This window comes from Barbus barbus (assembly GCF_936440315.1).
Source record: "Barbus barbus genome assembly, chromosome: 21".
Lineage (NCBI taxonomy): Eukaryota > Metazoa > Chordata > Actinopteri > Cypriniformes > Cyprinidae > Barbus > Barbus barbus.
In genome coordinates, this window is record NC_136749.1 from 12,480,776 (window position 1) to 12,501,071 (window position 20,296).

The following is a 20,296-nucleotide window of genomic DNA, read 5'->3' on the forward strand; positions in this document are numbered from 1 at the left end:
TTAGTTAAAGGTTCATCTTTGTCTCATCGGTCCATAAACACAGTTCCAAAACTCTTCTGGCTCACCTTTGTGCTTTTTTGCAAACACTAATCTTGCCTTTCTATTTTTGGTGCTGGTCATAGGTTTGCATCTTGCTGTGTAGCATCTGTACTTCTGTGTCAAAGTCTCCTGAGGACAGTAGATTGTCAGAGCATCACCCCATCTTTCTGGAAGTTGTTGGTGATTTTACAGACACGTCTTTAGGGTTCATTTTCACAGCTTTTTTGATTTGTCTGTCATCAACTACTGTTGTTTTCTCAGCCGATCAGGTAGTTGTTGGTAGCTGGTGTCGCTGGTGGTTTCCAAACTCTTGATTTCTCCATGCCATTTGTTTTTGCTATAGCTCTAATTGACTTCCTCTTTTCTTTTAGCATCCAAAGTGCTTGCTTTTCTCTCAAAGTCAGATCCCTCGTCTTCATCCTGGTTTGTGTGTCATCACCGAATGCAAGATTCAGAATGCAGAAGTAATGGATATAACTGATATGACACATTCCCTGCTTTTAATATCTGAAGAATTAATGCAACAGGACACAGCTGATCATTTAGAAAGACCTGTGAGGCAACTGTCCCAATACTTATGCTCACATCAGATAGAGGGATGAAACTCTAAAAGTGCTGTTCTTTTTATTTGGTAAAACATGTATGTGTTGAAACGGCTAATAATAAAATGTGACATTCTGTAATTTTGTCTCATATTCATCTTTTAATCATATTTGTAAATGTCTTGACTCCACAGACAACAGTGCAATTTTGTCTTTCCCGTTCCAATACTTTTGGAGGGCACTGTATATATATATATATATATATATATATATATATATATATATATTGAAGAATGCAGGTAATCAAACAGTTGTTGGTAGCCACTGACTTCCATATTTTTTTCCATACTAGAAGTCAATGGCTACTGGCAACTGTTTGGTTACCTGCATTCTTCAAAATATCTTCTTGAATTTTCAGTTTTGGTTGAACCATCTAAATGACTGAAGAAGTCCGCCACATGCCACTGGGAAGAAGTGCAGTGTTTATTATAAATTACTTATCCGTGCACATTAGTATTTTAAAAAATGAATGTCAGAATCCTTAATCAACTTTTTACATATATGAATAATTGACAGTCTATATCTACATCATGAATTTACAAAATAAACTGGGTGAATTTTAATTTCATGACTTAAAAGATAAAAAAATAAATCAAATGGAAAAATTTTGTGATGACAAATAAATGTGACCCTGGACCACAAAACCAGTCATAAGTAGACGGGGTATATTTGTAGCAATAGCCAACAATACATTGCATGGGTCAAAATTGTCATTTTTTCTTTTATGCCAAAAAACATTAGGATATTAAGTAAAGATCATGTTCCAGAAAGATATTTTGTAAATTTCCTACTGTAAATATATCAAAACTTCATTTTGGATTCATAACATGCATTGCTAAGGACTTCATTTGGACAACTTTAAAGGCGATTTTCTCAATATTTAGATTTTTTTGCACCCTCAGATTCCAGATTTTCAAATAGTTGTATCTCAGCCAAATATTGCCCTATTGGATACTAACAAACCATAGATCAATGGAAAGCTTTTTCATTCAGCTTTCAGATTATGTATTAATCTCAATTTTTAAGAAATTGACTGGTTTGGTTTTGTGGGCCAAGGTCACAAATGAGTGTGCCTGTCTTTATGTACTAAACGTACTATATTTCAATCCCAAATGTGTACTAAAAGGAATAAAGTGTACACATGACACTCTATTCTGCATTCATTGTTTATTAAATAGACGCAGCAGCGGCACATTTTAAGAGATCTACTGATAGCAACGCGACAAACTAGCGACGTCGCGCTTGCAGTTCCATTCATTTAAATAGGAACGTTCTGGTTTTGACGCGTCGCGTCGGTGAAATTGGGGTGTCAAGAAGCCACACCTACCGTAACTGTTCTCCTGTAACAAGGACCTCGGCCATGCGCTCCAGCTCAGCAGCCTTCTTCTGCATAGTGTTCCCGATGCCGTCCATCTCTGACAGCCCAGCTGAACATGAAATTATACACGCAAATGTAACAAATCAGCCTCCGGTGGAGAAAAACGCTGTTTGTGAAATGAACTGACACGCCTCTCATATGGCAGATCGGGATAGGCGTGATGACTATTATGACAGCCTTAATATTTGAGGTGGAGGACCTCCCAGTTGAATGAAATGAGTGAAATCAACACAACGGCATGTTAAATGTTTTTGCATTATGTCATCCGAAAGACTCAAGTCTCCGTAATGTAAGAACATCAAAATAATCACGCAACGATAAGGAGAAAACATCGATTACCTTATTAGTTTCGATGCAGAAACGTCAGACTGTTTGCAGAGGAATAGCAGCGATGTCACTGTTTAGCTGATCACAGATCAAAACGACTCGAAATAACTTGTGTCTTTTGTGTGCCATCAAGTGCCCTCAGTCATCACTAACATTACATCCACTCATGTGTTTAAATACATGAACCGCAAAGCCTTGCAATAAATCACACCGAAGCTTCAAACAAAAGATTATTCCTGAAGACAGACTCGTTTTCTTCACGCTATTGTGAATTGTTTACTATTCTCCACTGAAAGCATGTTATTGCCCATGTTGCAGGGCGAGTCTTGACCATCCTCATAGGGGGAGTTCACCATGAGGGGCGGAGCTTGGAGCCCATCACTGTACTCCCAAAAAATAACTTTAACACCCAGAAAATATTTCTTCAAAACATAGGTTCAAACTTTTTACGTTGTGTTATATGAAAGACATTAATATATATATATATATATATATATATATATATATATATATATATATATGAATACATATAAATATATATATATTTAAATAATTGTATATAGCACGTTTCATACACAGTGGTAATTCAAAACGCTTTGCATAATTTAACATTTTAACGTTTTTTTTTCGATTTTAAAATAATCATAAAACAGTCAACAGATGCATGAGAAATACAATTAACAATAAAAAATTTATTATTTCATTTTTATTTAAAACGTAAAACAAATGAAAAAAGATAAATTTTTATTGTGTATTAGTAAACATTTTATCGTCACAGACCTTTTTAAATTCTGAAATCTAAAAATCTACAATTAGCTATTTATTGAAAAATATTTTTTTAAATATGAAAAGAGTAATATAAGCATAAGCCATTTTAATATACTGCATGTTTAGTGTATGATTATTTGTGTGGGATTTTATTGATTTACTTGCTTGCTTACGTATTTGTTTATTTATTTATATTCTTTTACTTTCTTTTATTATTAAAAATTACAAAACAGTCCACAGCTGTGGTGTCATGTCCACCACAACAAACTATTTCCCCCATTAAAGCTTTTCTAAAGTAAGTGCACGTTTACCAAGGACAACATTCTTGAAGATAAAATATGGGACATTATGTATATGTAAAACAGCAAACGCCTCTTGGGGACATGATACTGTGTAGAGCTAGTGTTCAATGGCACTGCACATTTTTGTGAGCCTCAAAACAACAGAAAAGAACAGGCCAGTAAATAAAATCCTGCCATGGAGCGCCATCTAGTGGACAAGTAGCGTTTACACACTCTCACGGGTTCCCCTGAAAACATTCATTGGCTCATTCTGCTGTCAATCAACTTTCTCTTCCGGCCAAAATATTGCGGGAAAGTTGAGTGGTGACAACAGCACAAGCCTTTATGTTGAGTCGACTTGGATAAAACAAATTTTGACAGCATGAGGACATTAGAAGAGGTTCAAGCCACACTACAAATCGCTAAAGTACAGGAAGAAGACCTGCAGCCCGTTTCTTACTGTCTTTCTTTCGGAGACAGTGTGTCGTCGGGCGATTACTGTCTCATGGAGCTGGATGATACACTTTGCAAACACATTGAAGCAGGCAAGAGGTAGCTATTATTACTTTCTTTTAAGCTGAAACAGCAACTTACCATCTCCGTATTAATTTAGCCAGAAATGAATTGCAATTGTTTAAATACAATGTAGTAGTGAATGAATTTTTGGTATCATTCATCTGTCGTTTTTCTCATTAGTCTAATAATCAGAGGTGATAAAGACGAGCATGCAGTTCTGTGCAGTGAAGAGAAGACATACGACTTGAAAATTGCAGACACGTCAAATCTGCTGCTGTTTCTACCAGGATGTAAAACTCCAGATCAGCTGCCTGACATCTCAGCATCTCCTCAACAACTCATGCATGCACAGGTCACTCCTGAAGATGGGATTTTATCCTTTATTGATGGATAGTTTAATGCTGATTGTGTGCATTGTCAAATAATATTTTATTTTCCAGATTTGGGGTTTTTCGAGTTGTTACTGGGAGCTGAGAAGGCAGAGGCCAAGGTTAAAGAAGCTGAAGAAAGTTCTCATGGAGAATCCATATGATGGTCCAGCGGTGGGCATGCAGGAGGAGGCACCAGGACCGAAGGTACACCACTGCTGTTTAGAAAGAGTTAGTAGTTATTAGCCTGAACTCAAAATGTGTGCGATTTAGGTGTGTTTGGGTCTACATTTACTTTAATTACCAATACGTTAACAGTGCTTGTAAATTTAATTGAGCTTATTCATCTTGTCCAAAAGTCACATCAAATGTTTTGGTTTTTATTTTTCATTTGTTAGTACACTATGGATGACCTTCTTGAAAAAATACAAGCAAGCAGAGAAGAAATCGAGGCACATCTTCAAAATATCCATGCTTGTGAAATTGACGGTGAGCTAATGAGATCTGTTTTTGTTTTTTTTAAACGTATAAATAAAATATTTGAAATGGCGACCCCTAAAACAATATGTTATGTATACTAAGATGCACTGTATTGCCAAAAGTATTAGGTCACCCCCTTCTAATGAACATGTTTGAATGATGAGTTTTTGGCCCAAGGTCTGCATATAAAGTCACACCAGAGGTGTTCAGCTGGGACCAGGACTTGGCTTTCTGCAGACCAGTCGAGTTCTTCCACACTGACTGAATCAATCATGTCTTTTTGAACCGTGTCTTATACACAGAGGCACTGTCATGTTAGAATAGAAAAGGGTCCTGTCCAAACTGTTGCTATAAAACTAGAAGCACACAATTCCCTAGAATATCATTATATGCTTTAACATTAAGATTTGTACTCATAGAAATTACTAAAGTAGTCAAACCTGTTCATTAGAAGGGGGTGACCCAATACTTTTGGCAATATAGTGTATATATTGGATATGAACTTGTGAATACAGTAATTCATTTAGATTTGTAGGGGAACCCTTAGAATTGGGGCAGATGGGTCCTAGAGACATGTCGTTGCTGGATGTTACTGTAATTAATATTATTATTGTTTAATTTAGTCATTCTAATTCTAAAGTTAATATTTAATAATGAAAACAGTTACTGTTTAATAATGAACTTACATCTTAAACTTCTTCACTGTGCATCTTAAATTATTGTATTATATTATATTGATTTTGACAATTTTACATTAATAAAAATAATAAAAGTTAATAAAATAAAAATTACTGAGATTATTTCAGATGAACTTTTGTACTGCAGATTCTGTTGACATCAGACAGTTTTTACTGAAGAATTAGTAGCAGGTAGTTGTCTAATTTTGTGGTATAACAACTAAATTAGCAGATGTTTCAGTTTATGTAACCTGAGAATATATTGAAAGATCTTGTTCATGCAAAATTCTCTAAACATATTTCAAATTATCAGAAAATTCACAATATTCAAAAGGAGGGCATCTTCCTCTATTATGATATAGGTGAAGTGAGTTGTTCCACTCATACTGTGTTTGTAGGATTTTGGAGGATCCTGGATTTTGATTATGAGATGAAGCTCCTCGGTCATGTGACCCAGCTGGTGGACTCAGAGTCTTGGTCTTTCAGCAAAGTTCCTCTCAGTGTCTGTCTGGAAGAGCTGGTATCCCTTGAGCCAAAGTGAGTCATGATAAAAGATTAGAGAATTATGAATGGAGAAAAACAGCAGATCACCCAAAAATAGCTTTTTGTTGTTGTTTTTTACATTGTACATTTTACATGTTCTCTAATCAGAGCCATGATAGAACACTGCCTGAACTGTTATGGAAGACGCTACAGTAATGGAGGTTAGTGGTTCTTGTTTGTTTGATTGTTTGTTTGTTTATACTGGCTGTGCTTTATGAATTTGATGGATAAAGGACCCTTAGTTTTTTTCCATTGTATTTATCCATTCCTTTTAGATGGCCAGGTGATGTATGCACTGGATGAGGACAAAGTATGTAGAGCCACAGCTCAGCTGCTTCTTCAAAACGCTGTGAAGTTCAACCTGTCAGAGTTCCAGGAGGTTTGGCAGCAGAGCGTTCCTGAGGGAATGAGCGCTAGACTGGATCAGCTCCGGGTGAGTTTAGTTTAGTAACCCAGTTCATCATATTCAAGATATACAGGTGCTGGTCGTAAAATTAGAATATCATGAAAAAGTTGATTTATTTCAGTAATACCATTCAAAAAGTGAAACTTTTTTTAACTTTCTATATTAGATTCATTCATTACATACAGACTGATATATTTCAAATGTTTATTTCCTTTAATTTTGATTATTATAACTGACAAGTAATGAAAGTCCTAAATTCAGTATCTCAGAAAATTTGAATATTGTGAAAATGTTCAATATTGAAGACCACTGGTGCCACACTCTAATCAGCTAATTAACTCAAAACACCTGCAAAAGCCTTTAAATGGTCTCTCAGTCTAGTTCTGTAGGCTACACAATCATGGGGAAGACTGCTGACTTGACTAAAGAGGCTGGCTGTTCACAGAGCTCTGTGTCCAAGCACATTAATAGAGAGGCGAAGGGAAGGACAAGATGTGGTAAAAAAAAGTGTACAAGCAATAGGGATAACCGCACCCTGGAGAGGATTGTGAAAAAAAACCCATTCAAAAATGTGGGAGAGATTCACAAAGAGTGGACTGCAGCTGGAGTCAGTGCTTCAAGAACCACCACGCACTGATGTATGCAAGACATGGGTTTCAGCTGTCGCATTCCTTGTGTCAAGCCACTCTTGAACAAGAGACAGCGTCAGAAGCGTCTTGACTGGACTGCTGCTGAGTGGTCCAAAGTTATGTTCTCTGATGAAAGTAAATTTTGCATTTCCTTTGGAAATCAAGGTCCCAGAGTGTGGAGGAAGAGAGGAGAGGCACATAATCCACGTTGCTTGAGGTCCAGTGAAAAGTTTCCACAGTCATTGATGGTTTGGGGTGCCATGTCATCTGCTGGTGTTGGTCCATTGTATTTTCTGAGGTCCAAGGTCAACGCAGCTGTCTACCAGGAAGTTTTAGAGCACTTCATGCTTCCTGCTGCTGACCAACTTTATGGAGATGCAGATTTCATTTTCCAACAGGACTTGGCACCTGCACACACTGCCAAAACTACCAGTACCTGGTTTAAGGACCATGGTATCCCTGTTCTTGATTGGCCAGCAAACTCGCCTGACCTTAACCCCATAGAAAACCTATGGGGTATTGTGAAGAGGAAGATGCAATACGCCAGACCCAACAATTCAGAAGAGATGAAGGCCACTATCAGAGCAACATGGGCTCTCATAACACCTGAGCAGTGCCACAGACTGATCGACTCCATGCCACGCCGCATTGCTGCAGTAATCCAGGCCAAAGGAGCCCCAACTAAATATTGAGTGCTGTACATGCTCCTATAACTGACAACAAATGAAAGTCCCAAATTCAGCATCTCTGAAAATTAGAATATCATCAAAATTAAAGGAAATAAACATTTGAAATATATCAGTCTGTGTGTAATGAATGAATCTAATATACAAGTTTCACTTTTTGAATGGTATTACTGAAATAAATCAACTTTTTCATGATATTCTAATTTTATGACCAGCACCTGTACACAGACGTTTTTGTTTTATACAGTGGGGGAAAACATTATTTGATCCCCTGGTGATTTTGTGCATTTGCCCACTGACAAAGAAATTATCAGTCTATAATTTTAATGGTAGGTTTATTTGAACAGTGAGAGACAGAATAACAACAAATAAATCCAGAAAAACACATTTCAAAAAAGTTATAAATTGATTTACATTTTAATGAGTCAGATACGTATTTGATCCCCTATCAATCAGCAAGATATCTGGCTCCCAGGTGTCTTTTATACAGGTAAGGAGTATTGTCTGTTTTTGTTCCATTTCACCATCAAAAATTTCCTAAATAAACCACAGCAGAACTGTTGTTAATCTCCGAGCAACACACAGTGGCAATTCGTTACTGAATGAATCTGTATTTTGAACCAGTCAGTTTAATTAATGATTAACCCTTACAGTAAAGACAGTCACATGCTTCATTCCTGAATGGATCAGCCATTTGAAGGAGTTGGTTGAATGAATGACTCACTCACTCAACTAACTCATTAAAGTGGAAGTGAAGCAGTCAGTTAAGTTTACATTATTTAGTAAAGCGATTTCCACTTTGATTAAAAAATATATAACAAACATGATTAATGTAACCATTTTAAAGAAAAAAGGTTGTTTTATTATAGCTTTTGGAGCAAGGGCACCGCTATCTTAGAGTACCACAGCGTGTGATGTCACGGGGTTGGTTTGCTCCGATGGCCAGTATAGTAATATAAGCATTTCTTTACATTTTGAACACACAAATGTTATTTTAACACACAAATAATTTGGTTTTAACCCTCATTTGGATGAATATTCAACATCAACAGATTTTCGCGTAAGTGAGTATTGTTTCTGTAGTATTTCTATACCGGTATGGGGGATTAAAACTCACTATTCACATCCATATTTCTCAAAGCAGGTCCATAATAGACAATTTTATAAATACCTTTCTGTTGAATGGATGTTAAATGAGGTTTCAAGTCTCTCCTCCGTGCTAGTTCAGCCAAGTTCAGACCACTTGAAGCTCGAAATAAGGATTTATTCGGGTTCTGATAACTGGTTATTTAATAATTAATTACTCAGACTGGATTTAAAAGTTTAACGAATCACCAATACAATGGTTTCGTTTTATTTAAAAACAATAACTCGTAAGCAAATGACAAAATAACAACGAGAAGTCTTCACCACGGAGTTGCCGGCCTCGTTCATCTCTTCTTCCAGCCTTTTATAGTCTTGCATCCACCTGTGTCATTCTCGCACACAACTGCTTTCCTCTCCCCCTGTCTGCGTCTGCTCCTGCCTTTCGTGCAGACAGGAGGCGCAACCTTTACCCTAGATGCTTCTCATGGCAGGGTTAACAGTTCTAGACAGCAAGTATGCCTATTGCCATTTTAAACTATAGAAAAATTGCAACACGTTGCTCATCACATACGCATTCGTGGATGTTTGGGTCTAAACCACACACCTCATGCCTAGCAGGTGTGAACAACACCTTACGCTTCGGTTTTTAACTAGAAGTTCCATTTTGCACCTATAATGCAATATGCAATCCTCTGGTCAGCAACCGTCCTTTTACAAAGCAAGCATAATAAACACAGCATTAATGACTTCGAAGCAATTCATATCTGATGTTCCGTCTTCTGTTTCCTCTTGTCCGTCTTACTCTGGTAGCGTTGAAACCCCTGGTCTAAAAGATCGTGAAAATCAATTTCTATTTTGTCTGACCGTTTTGTTTGGTTAGCAGAGGATTGATCAGGAAATTGCATATCATTATAGCCAATTAATCCGACACCCTCTCTTGCGATTTCCCGATCTAATTCTCTTGTAAATTGTCCGTCTACAGGCAATACATTTCATGACAACTATACCAATCTTATTACTCGTGAACTGTTTCTCTCCGAATACATCAAAGATGTCTTTACATCTTCTATAAAATGTCACCTCTGTAAATTTTCTCATTTCTCTATTAGAAAATGGGTGTTTTTTTTCTAGGAGTATTATGTAAAAGGCATTCATTAACTTCCCCATCTCTCTTCACAAATGCCTGCAATGCGTCCCAAGAAAGGTAAAGTCTTCTTTTGCTGAGCTCTTTTCTCACACACTCATCTAACAGTTTCACTTTATTCTCATAATGCTCCTTAATGTCTCTTTCCGTTTTCAATGCTTTTATTTGCATTTTGGTTAAATACACGTGTTTCCCATTTTATGTTATCTATTTCCCAATATCCTATTTTAAAATTAAACTTAACCCTGGGAAGCGTCATTCTTTTCCACCAAATCCATGGACATGTCTTATTTAATTTTAAGTCGATCCATGTCTCAGATCTATACTCCATTTCTGCATAGCCTGTCTTTCGGGAACCTACCAGTCTGTCTCTCAATGTTAATAGAACGAACTCACCTTCGGGGTTAAGGATTCTGGTTTTGTTTGGTTAGCAGAGGATTGATCAGGAAATTGCATATCATTATAGCCAATTAATCCGACATTTCCGATCTGCACTTTACCCCAAACCAGCAGGTTCACGACTTCTCCAACCCCTACTGCTCGGTCCCATTGCCGTATTGACTCAAAAGCATAGGCAATTGCACTTATTATGAACTCAACAGTGCTTTCAAGGTCAAAACAAGCGTGTGTTCAAAATGTAAAGAAACGCTTAACGTATATTACTATACTGGCCATTGGAGCGAACCAACCCCGCGACATTACATGCTGTGGTACTGCAAGATAGCGGCGCCCTTGCTCCAAAAGCTATAATAAAACAACCTTTTTTCTTTAAAATGGTTACATTAATCATGTTTGTTATATATTTTTTTAATCAAAATGGAAATCACTTTACTAAATAATGTAAACTTAACTGACTGCTTCACTTCCACTTTAAGACAGTGACTTGATGCCACTTACTGGTGGTTTTAGTTTCATATTTACAGAAAAAGTCATTTCGCATTTAAAATTTTAATTGTAAATGTGTCAATGCCACTTCAGATGCCGCTTCTGTGTCACCTTGGCCTTATGTACAGTAGTGGTCAGAATTATTGGCACCCTTGGTAAATATGACCAAAGAAGGCTCTGAAAATAAACCTGCATTATTAATCCTTTTGATCTTTTATTTTTTTTAAAAATCACAAAAATCTAAATTTTCATTGAACTAAAACAATTGAAAATGGGGGAAAATCTCATTATGAAATAAATGTTTTTCTGAAATATACGTTGGACACAATTATTGGTACCCCTAGAAGTTCTTATGAGTAAAATATCTCTGAAGTATTCCCATTCATATTCACAATTTTGAGCACTCCAGGGTGATTATGAACATGAAATTATCCAGCCATGGCTTCCCATTTCACAGAAATATAAATAGGAGGGAAAACAAAGTCCAAATTCCCTTAATCATCCATCACAATGAGAAAAACCAAAGAATATATTTCTGATGTGCAGCAAAAGATAATTGAGCTTTAAGAAAAGAGCTAGAGCAGTGAAAACTCCCATTTCCACCATCAGGGAAATAATTAAGAATTTCCAATCAACCAAAAATGTTACGAAACTGCTACGAATAGGAAGTCCTATATAGTCCTAATGCACAGACTGCCTGTGTCTATATCGTCCTAATGCACAGTGAGGAGGAGAGTTTGAGTGGGACCAAGGACCACAGCTGCAGAATTGCAGAAAATAGTTGAGTCTCGGGTTCAGAAAACCTTAAAAAAAATAATAATTTGTCAAACAACACCTACATCACCACATGTTGTTTGGGAGGGTTTCAAGAAAAATTCTCCTAGCTCATCCAAAAACAAACTCCAGCATATTCAGTTATCAGACACGACTGGAACTTCAAATGGGACTGGCTTCTATGGTCAGATGAAACTAAAAAATGAGCTTTTTAGCAGCAAACACTCGAGATGGGTTTGGTGAACACAGGGATAAAAAGTACCCCATGTGTACAATGAAATATACTGCTGTATTTTTGATGTTGTGGGCCTATATTTCTGCTGGAGGTCCTGGACATCTTGTTTAGACGCATGGCATCATGGATTCTATCAAATACCAACAGATAAAAAATCAATAAGTGACTGACTCTGTTAGAAATCTTATAATGGGCCATGTTTGGATCTTCCAACTGTACAATAATCCAAACACAAACCTCAAAAACAACACATAAATGGGTCACTGGACAACCAACCAAGCTTCTGCTATGGCCATTCCAGTCCTCTGACCTGAACCCTATAGAAAGTGAGTGGGGTGAACTGAAGAGAAGAAGCACCGTCATGGAGCTGTGAATCTGAAGGATCTGGAGAGATTATGGATGAAGGAATTGTCTCTGATCTCTTATCAGGTGTTCTCTAACCTCATCAGGCATTATAGGAGAACATTTAGAGCTGTTAAACTGGCAAATGGAGGTTTCAAAAAGTATTGAATAAAAGGGTGCCGTTAATTGTGGCCAATGTGTATTAGAGAAAAACATTTATTTCATAATGATATTTTCCCCCATTTTAAATTCTTATTATCCAATGAAAGGTTAGATTTTTGTGAATTTTTTAAAATAAAAGATCAAAAGGATTAACAATGCAGATTAATTTTCACAGCCGCCTTTGGTCATATTTACCAAGGGTGCCAATAATTCTGACCATGACTGTAGATAAAACTGTCCTTATATAAATCATAATGCCCCTGGTAATAAATTTAAGTTGGCAAATATGGGTCCTTTCCATCACTGCTGTGAACTAATCACCACACAGATTATTAAAAAGGGTTAGTTCACCCAAAAATTAAAATTAGCTGGGTGGGTGTTTCTGTTGAACGGTCCTAAACATGTCAAATTAAGTGTGCACATCCATAATAAAACATGCCTCGCACTTTTCTCTCACTTCCGCTATCTGTCGTACACGGAAACTATTCCGGTGGATAACGTAGGACGTATGCGTCAGGCGCACGCCTGTGAAATATGCTAGTCTCGCGAATTTATTTGAGCAAAGCAGTTTCCTTATATTTTAGCAAAGGAAAACCAGTCTCCTCGTGGCTTATATCGAAATCCTACGACATTTTTATTTGCAAATCCTTGATTTGTGCTTCTAATTCATGACCGGCGTTTTTTGTTCTCTCTCCACGTTCATCACTAATCACTTTATTTGACATCTTGTGGACTGTTGAACAGAAACAGCCACCCACTGCAATGATAACGCTTGGAATAGCCAGGACAATTTTTAATAACTCATATTGGATTTGTCTGAAAGAAGAAAGTCATATTCACCTAGGATGCCTCGAGGGTGCGTAAAACACAGGCTAATTTAAATTTTTGGGTGAACTAACCCTTTAAGAGTTTCAGAAGTCAGCTGACAGGCTTTAACTAGCCAAGGTACCTGCACAAAAACATACTCGGCAAAATATCATTTAATGCAACAAAATCTCAGAAAATATTGATATTTTTGTCACTATTTGACACTCTTACTATGCAGTATTTATTTTTATTTCTTTAGGTCTTAAAAAGCCTTAAATTTGACTGTTTAATTAAACCAATTTATATTAATGTTTTGTGTTATTCAGGGTTTAGCTCTGTTGGATCGAAGCTCTAAACCAGAGACTATTTCACTGCTGCGGGTAGAAGATCTGCCTGAGGATACGCTGGAGCGATTCAACAACCTCTTCAGCCTGAGAGAAAAATGGACACAGGATGACATTGAACCCTACATACAGTAAGTGTATTGACATTGGAACTCTTTCGATCTGCATTTTTGTTTTGCTGACACAGACCATTTGTTAAGTTTTGGAAGAAAAAATAAAAGATTGTTGTTTGATCAACAGAGATCTCTGTGGAGAGAAGCAGACCACTGGAGCTCTCCTGACCAAACATGCACGTTCATCTGTACAAAATGGTATTAAGGTCTACAATTCAAGAAGACCTGTTGCAACTTAAAACATTAAAACAAATCACTGTAAAGCCACTGGTTGCGGCCTTATATGTTGTTTGGTTGAAAATAAAAAACACATTAAATATTGTTATACTGTAGCTTGGTGTGGAAATTGTCATTTTTATTCAAATCTGCATTACAGTATAACTGTAAAATGGGGAGAAATTTTTGAACTGAAAGTGCCATTTTTATATTATATTGCACGCTTTCTAAATATATCATGACATGAACCCTTTAAGTGTTGGTTTAATTTAAGTACAGTGGAAGAAATTTGAGAACAAATGTGAAGAGAAGAGTGTTTTAGAGCGAAGCGAGTTGAGAGGTAAAAGTGGAAGTTTAAGATAGACCTTAAGGGCAGTGTAAATTAGATGAGTGTAAAGTGTGAAAACAAGAATAAAACTTTGTTGTATAGAAAACCATAGGTTTTAACCAATCAGTAAATGCTAATTTTATTTTCTGATATAGGCTGTTCTGAGAGACCTCTCTAAGGAACTCTTCTAGACATGAAAAAATTCTTAAAAAATAAAAACTTTCCATTTTAGTATTTCCACCAAACCACCATTGACATTCTACTAGGTTTCCTTTGGCAATTCTTCCTCAGTGATCGATAAAACGGAATTCACCGAACTGTCTTTTGATTGGAACAATTGAGTTGAACTTGGATAGAGAGTTGCTGAAATCGCATTTGGTCTCATACTTTATCGCGTATCTTGTCAGTGTGCACTTGCTTGGCCATTTTTAGTGATCAATAGGGAAGTGGGTTCAGCTGAATTGTATTAGTGATTTGTTAGATAGGTATAAAAAAGGTTATTATACCGCGGCAGCGGTCGCAGCAGCCCTCGTGTGAAGACCAAAGAGTGTAAAGACCATAGACTCTACCGTGCGACTCCACCGGGCTGGGACACCGGCAAAGGATATAAGTATCGCTTTTTATTTTATTAATTTATTTTTTTTCCTTTTTTATGCTTAATATTGAAATGTTGTTGTATGCATTTGTTCATTTTATTTAATTTCTGTATTTTCTTAAATGTGTGTGTATAGAGTATTTACAGAGTGTTACTTTTAGTTACTTTTTCTTATTTGTAAGTCGCTTTGGATAAAAGCGTCTACTAAATGACAAAGTAAAGTAAAAGTAAATATCTTCTTGTCATAAAGGTTTGGAACAACATGAGGTTATGACAATTTTCATTTTTAGTTTAACTAACCCTTTAAGTGTACAGCTTTTATTACTGTGTATTTTTCTTTAAAGCAGCTAATTAAACCTATAATTTTTTGTTTTAAACAATTAGTTTATTAGACACATAAAGAGGGGGAAATCTGTCACAAACTCAATGAATTTTGGTGTATATGCAGGATATATAGATGTTATAGTTTCAAAGAGAAACAAACCAAAAAAAAGTATTGTATTTATTGTATTTTCTATTGCCTTGTATAGTACAGAAAAGGCATTGCAATGAAGGCAAGCTGAAGGAAGATCATTTTCTGATCAGTCACAGCTGTTCCATCACTTTGGTCACTCTTCTTCACAACACAGGTAATAGTGTATGATATGACAGCTATGTTTTAAATCTACAAGGAAGTGGATAACAGTTTGTCATCATCTATAGTATTTATAGTTTATATAACAGCCACGTGTTAAAAAAAAGTAAATGTGTCAGAAACAATGCTACAATGAAAGCATTGTTTTTGCCAAATTTTTATTTTTTTTCACACGTGGCTATTCTATGATGACAAACTGTTATCCACTTCCTTGTAGATTTAAAACATCAATAGCTGTCGTATCATACATTCAAAATATCTTCTTGTCATAAAGGTTTGGAACAACATAAGGTTATGACAATTTTAATTTTTAGCTTAACTTTCACCATTGTAATGTATTTTTCCAAATGGTTTATTTCTGTATTGTTTTTATTTAAAGAATGAATCAATAGATTTTTCATCAACTTGCAAAAATTAATCAATAGTTGTTTCTTTTTTCTTCATTAAGTAAAAACATAATTGAGTAATCCATGTCATTAAGTGTATCATTAAGTAATCATCCTGCTGTGTAGCCAAAACTAATTACAAATGCATGGGAAAAAAATGCACCCAAAGCTATAGTTAAAGATCAACTCCTATGAATTCAAGTAACTGGTAAAATAATAATGATGATAACAACAATAATAATCTTTATATATTATACATTTGTGTAAATGTTTGATGCGTTGGATATTAACATGAATGTGTGGGTCCACTTTCGCAATGTGAAAAGGTCACAATGTGTTGTTTTCTATTAATAAAGTGTGAGAATAAGGGTCAATATAGCCTGGAAACAGTTAGTCACTTCCTTCTCAACCTGTTTTTTTCCCTTTTCACACAAATGAGTAAATAAACTTGACTAAATGACAGCTTTTTCCCCTTGTCATTTGTCTTACCGCCCCCCAAAAAAACTAAACAAACAAACTATTCCTATTATTTACCTTTGATCATATTACTCTGACTCAGTGAAGATAAATAATTCAAACAAATAATTCTGCCATAACTTCCTTTAACTTGTGTCCTTCCAAACCTGTATGACGTTCTTGCATCTGCGGAACATCAGCATGAGTAAGAAGCCTTGCAAGTTCTCTACAGCTGAGATCAATTATAAGAAGCAGGTCAAGAGTAAAACATCAGCAAGAGCACATTATTCTTGTCTGTGATCAAATTAAAACATTAATGAAGTTCCTAAACGTAAGTCAGGGAGGATCAAGCCCATCTAATCTTTCAATCAACAGCCAGAGTATATAAGCAGCTGCTTACCTCTCTCCAGTCTCAGCTGTTCTATAATCCCTCCACCTCCCCAATCTCCACCACCTTCTTAGGTACCTTGCCCTTCGTAATTACCTTATATCAAATCCCTGGGGGCTATATCAGAGCTCGAGCGGAAGCTGCTTCATCGAGCCTATCTCTACTTTAATCTAAACAATTGCAACAACGTAAATTTATAGGCCAGGCAGATACAGTTTCATATAGCAGACGATTTTTGAGATAAAAATATAACATAACAGTTAGCTAGAAGTTCCATTCTACAGTCCATTGGACTGTTTATATGTTGCGAAATGCATCTCCTTGTATAACATAGACAAGATACATATACTTATTTGTCTATACAACAGTGCTTCCCAAACCTGTCCTGCACCTTTTGTATGTCTCCCTTATCTAACACACTTGATTCCACTCATCAGCTCGTTAGTAGAGACTGCAAGAACTAAATTGGGTGTGTTAGATAAGGGAGACATACAAAATGTGCAGGGCAGGGGGTCCTATCTCTGTTTTACCCTTCATTTCTAAGGTTTTGGAGAAAATTGTGCTGGATCAACTTCAACATTTTCTGACAAGTAATTGTATTTATGAGATTTTTCAATCTGGTTTTAAGTCTGTCCACAGCACTGAGTCTGCCCTTTTGAGAGTGTTAAATGATATTTATATCGCCACTGACTCTGGAGACTGGTTCTCATTCTTTTAGATTTATCGGCCGCTTTTGATACCGTAGACCACCCCACACTATTATCCAGACTAGAATCCTGGGTGGGTTTAAAAGCTACCGTTCTAAATTGGTTTCAGTCATACCTGTTGGACAGAAAGTTTATTGTGAAGCTTGGTAATTTTACCTCTTCCCCTGCACCTCTATCCTGTGGCCTTCCGCAAGGTTCTAACTTCCTTCTCTATTTTCTCTCTACATGCTACCTTTGGGCTCTATTCTACGTAAACATGGTACGTCATTTCATTTCTATGCAGATGATACTCAAATCTATCTACCAATCAAAAGAGACTATTCCGCAGTGATTACCTCTCTTCTGCAATGTTTAGAGGTTAAATCATGGCTCGCCCAAAATTTCCTCTTCCTAAATGAAGACAAGACCGAAGTAATTGTTTTTGGTTCTAATGAGAATTCTCAGTATATAAGCCCCGATTTGGACTGTTTATCTGTTTTTAGATCATCACAGGTGCGAAACCTAGGTGTTCTTGTTGACCAGCATTTAAAATTCGATAAACATATGTCTTCCGTTATCGGTTCCATTCTATCAACTTTGTCTACCATCTAAAATCAGAGACTTTCTCACTCCAAAAACTCTAGAAATGGCTGTTCATGCGTTTGTCACATCTCGGCTAGATTACTGCAATTCTTTATATTCAATCAATATCTAAATCGCAAATTGCACGTCTTCAGTTAGTCCAAAACGCTGCGGCCAGACTTCTTCTGAAGCGACGCAAACATGAACACATCACTCCTATTCTCAGATCTCTTCACTGGCTGCCGGTTCATCAGAGAATAGACTTCAAAATTCTACTCTTTGTGTATAAATCTTTACATAACCTAGCTCCTGTCTACCTCTCTGAACTCCTTCATTTATACACTCCATCTAGAAGCCTAAGATCTTGCGACCAGGCTTTGTTGGTAGTTCATGTTAGACTTAAGCGTAGAGGGGAGCGTGCATTTGCGGTGGCAGGGCCACGACTTTGGAATACCCTGCCTTTAGAGATTAGAATGGCCCCTTCCCTGTCTGTTTTTAAGTCCCTGCTAAAAACCTACTTGTTTTCCTTGGTGTATTGATTGCTGTTTTACTGTAATTTTAAAATGGATTGTTCTTTTTATCTGGCTTGTTTATATGTTTTTATAATTTTCTCTCCTGTAAAGCACTTTGGTCAGCTGAGTGGCTGTTATAAATGTGCTATACAAATAAAATTAACTTGAACTAATATGAGCTCCTGTAACTGGGTTAAAAGTCACACATCCTGTACATGAGTAGCCATAGCAACCAGGCCTCTGCTACATATGTTCACAATGTCTGACAAATATGGAAGTCTGAGAAGGAGACATATTTTATGCAGAACTATATAATGTCATGTTTGGAGCACATTCATGCCGCACCCCGGGTGAAGACTTTCTTGCTGTTATTTTTTTATTTATTGCTTATGAGTTTCTGTTTCAATAAAGCGAAACCATTTCAATGGTGACGCGTTTAAACCTCTGTTAAAACAAGACCCATGGTGATTAAGTAAGGAATAATTGACGATGGGCTGTTGAATTATTAGAAAAATAATGCACATTCGAGGTGGTGATGCGGCCACGACGCAAAGCGGAATTCAGGAATTCCTGGAACTACGTTCGCTGCGTTTCCCTGAAAATAATTGCACACCTTAGAACGTTAGTCAACCAATCAAATTCAAGCATTCAACGGCCCCGTAGTATAATTATTAATAACTTATTTTCTGAACCTGAAGAAGACTTCTGCCGAGCCCTAAGTAGTCCGGACCTGGCTGAGCTGATCAGGATATCGTGAAGAAATTCTGAAATCACAGACGACATCTCGCAACCTAGGAGGTAAGGACAAATCTTCTGATTTGGAATTGGTTTTTTGAATGGTTGAGATTTAAGTTAGAGGTTTTATAGTTCCATATTCTCCTATATTTAACAGGCAAGGTTCCAAAATCCATCAAAGGCTTTCTGCGCCACCATTTCGTATTGAAACTGCTGTCAAACATAGCAAACGTCCCAAATGCTGAGACTAGGTAACAGCATTTTTTTTTTTTTCTGTCCCAATTTTCCGTTTAGCAAAGTGTCTGTCATTGATATGATAGTTAATGCAGGAAGAGCGCTCATTCTCATCTTTGTCCACAGCATTCAGAGAAATTTGATGATGTATGAATAAATTATGTTGTGCAGTTCTCCACTAAAAACTACACAATAAGTATGAGAGAGATATGACAGATACGGGTCAGAATTGTAATCGAAGACGTATTTACAAAGTAAATTAATATAATTTTAAAATGCATGTTGCATTGTACACTTACTGTGGCCTACTTTGTATTCATGTGGTGAAATTTTAAAACAGACTGTAACCCATATAAGAATTTAAATGAGATAAAATATCGTTTATAAGTATATTATGTGAGAAAGATGTGTGGACACGTATGTTTATTATGCATTTAAATTTTTATTAAAATGATAGAAATAATGAAGCAAAAGCATAGAAAGCAATATACGTGTTTGTGTGTGTACATACAGAATGCATTCTATATGTCAGCAGACATCCTCACATTACTGTAGTTTCAACATTGGTTACATAGAAATAAAAGAAGCAAAGCCCTAAAGTAACACCAGACACCTTAATTCTGCGGGTCATGTGTCTAGACATGAAACAGCTCCTCAAAAGGAATAAAGCTTGAATTTGCCATTGCTTTACTGCAGTCTGGTTTGTTATCATCTGGTATAGAATCATTTTTATTTGCCTCAAAATGAACAGGTCGACATTTATTTTTAATTTTATCACAGCCAAGAATAACATGTTGTTCCTGAACCTTGACTTTCTCGACTTTCTTCTTATTTTTGTTGAGCTCAACAGTGAAGAATGTAAAAGGCTTCTTGCTGATGCAGAGGTTCCCTTTATACTTCTTTCCTCCTGATGAACACACAGCTATCACCCTTTTTGCATCTTTGAAGAAAA

The 20,296-nt window shown here is 36.4% G+C and overlaps 2 protein-coding genes across 3 annotated transcripts in view; one reads left to right on the plus strand and one right to left on the minus strand.

The window, feature by feature from the left end:
• The window catches only part of LOC306887524 (DEP domain-containing mTOR-interacting protein-like), a 43,357-nt gene extending 40,667 nt beyond the window's left edge, over positions 1 to 2,690 (minus strand). Inside the window, exons 1-2 of one of the 2 annotated variants that reach the window (XM_079445310.1) lie at positions 2,359 to 2,690; positions 1,969 to 2,068 (exon numbers count right to left, since the gene is read on the minus strand). In XM_079445310.1, coding sequence (XP_079301436.1) covers positions 1,969 to 2,054 — 86 coding nt within the window. In that variant the 5' untranslated portion in view covers positions 2,055 to 2,068; positions 2,359 to 2,690. Of the gene's footprint in view, positions 1 to 1,968; positions 2,156 to 2,358 lie in introns of those variants that run through there. The other variant, XM_079445311.1, reaches the window with a different exon arrangement.
• Positions 2,691 to 3,666: 976 nt separating this feature from the next.
• dscc1 (DNA replication and sister chromatid cohesion 1) lies at positions 3,667 to 13,923 on the plus strand. The gene is made up of 9 exons (XM_079444527.1): positions 3,667 to 3,947; positions 4,092 to 4,263; positions 4,352 to 4,486; positions 4,678 to 4,768; positions 5,835 to 5,973; positions 6,088 to 6,140; positions 6,255 to 6,412; positions 13,462 to 13,610; positions 13,720 to 13,923. The coding sequence occupies exons 1-9, from the start codon at positions 3,778 to 3,780 to the stop codon at positions 13,829 to 13,831; spliced, it is 1,179 nt and encodes a 392-aa protein (XP_079300653.1). The 5' UTR covers positions 3,667 to 3,777; the 3' UTR covers positions 13,832 to 13,923.
• The last annotated feature ends 6,373 nt before the right edge of the window (positions 13,924 to 20,296 follow it).